Source organism: Mus caroli, chromosome 5 (assembly GCF_900094665.2).
Source record: "Mus caroli chromosome 5, CAROLI_EIJ_v1.1, whole genome shotgun sequence".
Taxonomy (NCBI): Eukaryota; Metazoa; Chordata; class Mammalia; order Rodentia; family Muridae; genus Mus; species Mus caroli.
In genome coordinates, this window is record NC_034574.1 from 26271418 (window position 1) to 26279070 (window position 7653).

Here is a 7653-nt window from a genome sequence, read left to right on the forward strand (position 1 = left end):
CCTGGCACTCACTTTGTAGACCAGGCTGGCCTCGAACTCAGAAATCCACCTGCCTCTGCCTCCCGAGTGCTGGGATTAAAGGCGTGCGCCACCACACCAGGCTTGATGTTAGACTTTTGATCCTCCCTCCTGTCTCTACTTCCAGGGTGCGAGGGTCATAGGTATGCACTACCACGCCCTGCTGATGCAGTGCTGGAGCTCAAACCCAGGACACTTGGCATGCTAGGTGCGCACTCTGCCAACTGAGCTACACCTCTAGTTCAACAGCATCTTTCCTTTGTTTTTATTTCCTCATTGATGAAAACAAATCAGAGGGGTGCTGGCTCACGCCTAAAATCCTAGCACATGAGGAGCTGAAGCAGAGAATCACCTCAACCCGGGCTACAAAGTCAGACTGTCTCAGAATAAATAAATAACCATAAAATAATAAGATAACATTCTTGCTTAAGCAAGATTGGTGAGTGCAGAACTCTTAGGATTGTGTTGTGGGTGGAATACCTTAAATGTATGTCACGAGGACTAATGACACAACGTACGGACGATCAGAGGCCCTGGAGGAGAGTGGTAGGCGATTATTAAGTGCTTTTCAGTTGAGTGAACTGTACACTTGTTCATAACGAAGTCTGAGGGGTACACACAGGAAGAGGGAAGCAGTGGGACTCCCTGTGGCTTTTGTTGCCTTTCCTGCACATTTTCTGCGTCTCATGCCAAGTTGCCCTTTATCCCAAGCCTTTGGACTTCTAGCCGCTGGAAGCACAAAGTTATCTGTAGATCATGGAGTGCTGGGCCTGGGCTGTGTAATGACCAGCCTTCCGCTTACTTGAAGTTTCCGCTGGGAGGCTGGAAGCCGCAGCATCCAGATGGCTAATTGCCTTGTGCCTGTTTCTGCAAATCACAGTGATTCACTGTCCCTGCCGAAAACACGCTCTCTTTTCAAAGATTTAATGGTTTCCAAAATTAATTTAGCCTCATCTGTTGTGCCTCTGCCCTCCTGCACTGTCCCCTCCCCCTAAGACCCCCTTTCCTTTCTCCCTGCCTTCCCCACAGGATGCAGCGCTCTGTCCCATGAAGCTGTCGTTCACACTCCAGGGCCCTTTTCAGGTCACCTGAGCACAAACTGAGCTTGGAGCTGTTGGAGAGAGCCTAGGAGGGCAGGGCTCGTGCTAGCGACTGTTCCCACAGTCTTCCATGCTCAGCTACCCAGCCCTGCTCTGACCGACACCCCCAGATGTCGGAAGAGTTCTGAGCAGCTACGCATCCACACTGATTTGTTTCTAAAATTCCCAAAAGTCATCAGAGGGTCAGAATGATGCTGATGGCAGCTCTCAGCCTGACCGGATATAGACTCACCTAGAAGACAAACCTCTCCATGAACTGTGAACAGAGCCATCCGTGACTGCGGTCCGGAAGTGGACCTGGGCACTGCACTCATTCCTCTCTGCTTCCTGATAGCTGATGTAACAAGACCAGCCACCTCAGGCTCCTGCTCCCATGATTTCCCTATCATGACAGACTGGACCTTCAAACTGAGAGCCAGAATAAACCCTTCCTTTAGCTTTCAGCAGGCCTTCCACCATAGTAACAAGACAGGGGACCAACATAGATACCATCTATTGATGCCTATGCGATACCTGGAGTTTTAGTTCCCCCTTCTGTATATTCCCATATAAGTGTACTACACATTTAATTAAACAAACTCAATGCTTATGTGGCCTTCACTCTGCACATATCATGACCACTACTGAACAGTGGTGCCGTTTAACTACATTCTCTCCAACTACTATCATGTTTAACCACCTTGCCTCCTGAGCTAACTATCGGCTTTGTTTTGCTAACTCAGAAGTAGCTGTTGCGAATATTTCCCATGTGTATGCATTAACTGTCGAGGACAGTTTTTCCTGAATGGCCCCTTGTATCATCTGGTAATCTATCACCACCCCGCCCCACGCACCCCCGCTGCTGGAGGCCTCCTGGACTGACTGTCATCCTGACCCAAGTTGGACGGGCTCCTCTCTGCACCTGGGGCTCAGGTGTCATCACAGGATGCCGCGTACTCAGCAGCACCCTCTGGATTCCTCCTCAGACTTTTAGAGTGCCCTTGTTTCTTGTCTTGGCTTAGCCTTCCATTTCACTGAATCATATCTTTTACTATAGTCCTAAGAAAAGGTGCGTGGGAGGTAAAATCTTTTGAGTTCTTACATATCTGAAAATACCTTTGCCCACGCTTAGCCTTTATTTGGCCAAGTGTAAAATTCTGGGATAAAAGTACTTTTCACTCAGAATGCTGGGTCCCTACCACCTCTTTCTTCAGCACCATGTGCTTCTGTTGGAAGCTCTGATGCCACCTGCATTCTTACTCCTTCCCACAGGCCTTGGCTTTTTCTTCCTAGAAGCCCTTCGCTCGTCCCACTACCTGGACATTCTGAACGCCGAGATACTGCTTGGCATTTTCCTCCGTTCTGTGTGACACTTAGTGGGCACATTTAATTTGAGATTTATTTCCTTCTTTTCTGGGAAACTTTATTTCATTATTGTTGGATTGTTTGTTTGTTTTGGGTTTTGTTTGTTTGTTTTGTGGCAGAGTTTCTCTGTGTAGCCCTGGCTGTCCTGGAACTCACTCTGTAGACCAGGCTGGCCTTGAACCCACAGAGATTCATCTACCTCTGGCCACCACCTGGCTCATTATTATTGTTTTAAGATAGAGAGTCATTATATAGCCCAGACTGCCCTACTTGTGATCCTCCTGGCTCAGTTCTTCCTCAGCGGGCCAGAACTGGGATTCCTTGGGACTGAAGACATAGTTCAGCAATTAAGAACTTTTGCTGCTCTTGTAGAGAATTGGAGGTGTGCATCACCTGCACTGAGCAGCTCAGGACTACCCATAACTCCAGCTACAGGGGATCTGATGTCCTCTCTAGGGGAACTTGCACACACACACACACACACACACACACACACACAGAGAGAGAGAGAGAGAGAGAGAGAGAGAGAGAGAGAGAGATCTTTAAAATGTGTAGGGGCTAGAGAGATGGCTTAGAAGTTAAGAAGGCTTTCTGTTCTTAGAGAGGACCAAGTTCCCAGCACCTATGTCAGACATTTTATAAACAACCACCTATAACTCCAGTTTAGGGGGAACTGATGCCCTATTTGGCTTTTGCAAGTACGAGGCATGAACGTGATACACATATATACTTACAGGCAAACACTTAGAATAAAAATAAATAAATCTTTACAAAAAGAAAAAAATGGGTTCTTGGGAAGTAAATAGATTCCTGAACAATTGACTTGCGACCTCTCTCCAGATGAAATGGTTTTTTGGAGGTCCACTAACAAGAACTGTGCCTGCCTCCCTCAGTGACAAACTCCTTTTTGGTTCAAAATTCATGTAGCTGATCAGGAAGTGTTTGCCTTTGGTGGGAATGGGAACTATTGTCCATGTTCATCTTTGGACTGCTGTCGAGTTGGGCTAGTTATGATGAAGATGTGGCTTAGAGGGAAGACAGCAGAGAAACAGAGGACTGGGGATGTACCTCGGTCAGTAAATTGTTTTTCCAACCTGTCTAAGGTCCTGAGATTAGTCCTAACTAGCACTGATGCTAGCTAGGAATCAAGCATATGTTAACTAGCTAACTACCTATAATCCCAACACTAGGGAGTAGGTGACTAGCTCAAGTTACATGAGATACTGTCTCAAAAAACAAAAATAAAACATCCCCACCTCTGCACCCCCTCCTATAAACAAACAAACAAATAAACACCATCGGAGATGTAGCTCACTTGGTAGAAAGCCTGCCTAGTGTGCACAAGGCCCTGGGTATTGTCCCCAGCACCATATTTACCCAGGCATGTGGTGCAGCGGAAGGATTAGAAGTTTAAGGTCATCTTCAGCTGCATAGTGAATTTGAAACCAGCCTAGGTCATGTGAGACTCTGTTTCAAAAAAAAAAAATCCAACCAAACAAGCAGAGGAGAGGGTAGTAAGAATATTGATAACAGGGCCTGGAGAGATGGCTCAGCAGGGTGAGTACATGCTGCTCTCGCAGAAGACCTGGGAACCACACGATGGCTCACAACCATCCATAACCCCAGTTCCAGTGGTTCCAATGCCTGCAGATATGCATAGGATGCACATGCATGTGGCTCAGGTAAAATACTCATATACATAGACCAAACCAAAATAAAATAAACATTTTCTAAAAATAGTATTAATAATAAAGCTTGTAGCTGGCATGGTGGCACATGCCCCAAATCCCATCATTCAGGCCACAGAGGTAGGATCTTCATTGCAAGGTCAAGGCCACCCTGGCATATGTCACAAGTTCCAGACCAGACAGGGAGATTCTGTCTCAATAGAATAACAACACTTATAATCCATGATGATAATAATTACAATGCCAAAAGATTTTCACATTGTGTTTCATTTGCTCATTAAGAGTATGTGCTAGAGAGACGGCTCAGTTGTTAAGAGCACTGGCTTCTCATCCAGAGGACCTGGGTTCAATTCCCAGCACCCACATGACAGTTCACAACTGTCTGCAACTATATATAGTTCCAGGGGATCTGACCTTCCCTTCTGACCTCTGTGGCACCGGGCATACACATGGTGCACAGACATACAGGAAAGACATCAGTACACATGAATAAATAATTTTTAAATGTTAAGAAGTAAATATCAAGATCATTAGATCATGGGTAGTTGGCTCTGGCAGGCAACTAGAACACAGTTACCACCTGCCATTTTGGAGAAACCTGCTCCAAGTCTTAAGCCAGTATTTATCAAAGGAAACAGGCCATGTGTAGACTCAGGACTTCCTGAGTGGCGCACACGATGGCTCCAGTGCACTGTGAAGAAAGGGGTACTTGGTGCTTCTGAGTGCCTGCAAAGGAAGGACTCATGGAGCAGGAGATGCCCCATAGCAGACTCTGCAAAGCAGCAAGAGCAGGATTGATTGGGCAGTGTGGCCTCTGATGAGGGTAGTGTATCACAGCAGGGGGGGGGGCAGAGCAGACTGCTCACATTCTGAGCAAGGGAGCGAAGAAAGAAAGAACTTATAGGGTCTGTTCTAAGAAGACCCCCAGTGACTGAAGATCACCCTTTTAAGGATTCTGCTTACAAAATATCATAGCACCATCCTTTCAATACAGCCACCTAGGGGAGTAGGCCTTTGACATTTGCATCTTTGGGGTCCCTAGTTATAATCAAGTAGGCCACTTGGTGCGCAAAGTTTCATGGACAAACACAGAAAAGAGCCATGAGTTTGTGTGAGTTGATTCTTTTTTGTTGTTGTTGAGACAGGCTCACACTATGTACCCCTGGCCAGTCTGGCATTCCCTGTAGACCAGGTTGGCCTCAAACTGGAATTCATTCTCCTGCTTCTGTTTCTGCTTCCCACATGGTAGGCTTGCAGGAGGATCTTAGCTAATGGTTTACCATACCCCTGATTAATATGTACAACTCACAGTGACAGCCCTGAAGTGGAGTGTATGCATCTTTACTGCCCAGCACAGACAGGCTACTGAGTCTTTGGTATCAACACACTGATTTTCTGTGTGTGTGTGTGGAGGGGGCACTTCTCCATATCCTTCAGTCAGGAGATTAGAATCAGGTAGAGTATATAACTCAGACCTGACAGAGCCTCAGACAGACCTGCATGGCCCAGTCTGGACCAGTGAGACTTGTCTCTGGCACTGTTGCTTCAAGTTTTAGAAAAGAACTGTATTTTTTATCAAGATTGAAAATAAGTATGGATAAATGTTAGCATCTGTTTATTTACTTGCTTCATTCTATGTATACAGTAGAACCTGAAGTCAGTGTTTGCCAAAAGTGATATTGATTCACTTAGGATGAGCTCTGTGGATTTTATTCACTTATATATTATTTGTATATTTTGTATAAAGTGTTTATTTATATCAAAACAGATTTTGATATTATAAATATTACTTTAAAGATGCTTAATACCAAGTAATATTTCCTAGTATATATTATGCTTATAACATTACTATAAAATAATATTATTGTACTTTTTAAATTTACATTTTATTTTATTTGTTTGTTTAGTGTGTGTGTGCACAAATGTGGAGGTCAGAGGAAACGTTGTAGGAGTTGGTTCTCCCCTACTCTGTGGGTTCCAGGAATTACTCAGGCTGTCAGGTTTTGTGTCAAGTATTTTTACCTGCTGAGCCACCTCACCAGCCCATAAAACTAGCGTGAGCTTTATACTAATTCATACTGAGACAGAAACGCTTTGCCCCTCAGATGTCCGTCCCATCTCGTCTGAAAGCCAGCCAGTCTGTCAGGATCTGCACTCCGGTCCCTGCAGATCTGGTTTCCTGTTACCACTTCTCTAAAAGAAAGTGTTCTCCCTTGAGTGGAGATGTGGCACAGTTGGCACAGTTGCTTGCCCGGTGTGCACGAAACCTGGTTTCCATCCTTAGTACTGTACAAACCAGATGAAGTACTGCAAGCTGAACCAAGTAAGGGTGAGCTTGAGGCTGGCCTGGGTTATGTCTCGAAAAACAAAAAACAAGACAGCAATCACAACAAAAGCAAAGAACTCACAAAAACAACCCCTTTTACACCCAGTTCTCTGTAGAAACTGAGGCTGGGGAATTCATGGGTTCAAGGCCAAGCTGGGCTACATAGTAAAAGCTTGATTCAAAATATATAGATTTTTTTAAAAAGCAGTTCAGGGGCTGGAGAGATGGCTCAACAAATAAGAACACTAGCTGCTTTTCCAGAGGACCTGGGTTCAATTCCTAGCAACCACATGGCAGCTCACAAGTGTCTGTAACTCCAGATCCAGGGAACCTGACAACCTCACACCAATGCATATAAAATAAAGTTAAATAAATGAAAAGAGCAGTTAAAAAGAGAGTGTTAGACTTAAGAGGCTTGGCTGGTGTTGCCCACACCCCTCACAAAGTAGTGGAGAGTCTCTGCTGATCTGGAGGGACTCCCTCCAAGTGGTAGTCCAGAGGAGCTGCAGTGAGCATTTTACAGTGACCTGATTTTGTAGTCTTCTAGAGAGAGCTCAGTGGTTCTCGGATAGACTTAGAAATTCTTGGTAGCCATGCCATCAGCAAAGGGTCGGGGGCCAGCAGCATTGATGGGCTGCTTAAAGGCCTGCCTTTGGGCTCAGCAACTTCAGTTACCAATCAGGAGCATCCCAGCACGGCCCTTCTCTGGGTTCCAGTCATCCACTGGCCGAGCCCCCTCCAGCAAGCAGGTAGGGCTTCTCCTGCTGGTTCCCAGTATAGACAGGGTCCCGGCCTGAAGCTTGGCATTAAAAGCCTAAAGCATCCTCTTCCTCTGCTAATTTAGCCCCAAATCTAAATTTCCCATTGTCTCACTTACATTGTTTCTTTCCCAGAAGAGGACGCTCTGGGTTTGTCCTTGTATAACCCAAAGACCTATTAAAATATTTTTTTCCTAAAAACAAGGGGGTTGTTTCCAGAAAAACACACACTACTACCACCTCCATAGAAGGCAGAGAAAGCAGACTAAAAACCCACACTCCTGCGTCTTATGACTAGTCTGTCCCCTGTGTTTGCATCAGCTATTTCAGAAACAGCAGAGGCCACTTTCTGCACTTCCCATTCATTATAAATCTATCTCGAAAGCTAAGTCTGAAAAGGAGGCCACGGCCAGGCTGGA

General features: G+C 45.5%; 1 protein-coding gene across 1 annotated transcript in view; it reads left to right on the top strand.

Moving 5' to 3' along the window:
* LOC110294175 (beta-alanine-activating enzyme-like) overlaps positions 1–2467 on the top strand; it is an 18689-nt gene extending 16222 nt beyond the window's left edge. Inside the window, exon 3 of the mRNA XM_029477336.1 lies at positions 2370–2467. Within this exon, the coding sequence (XP_029333196.1) occupies positions 2370–2467 (98 nt within the window). The remainder of the gene's footprint in view (positions 1–2369) is intronic.
* Positions 2468–7653: the final 5186 nt, after the last annotated feature.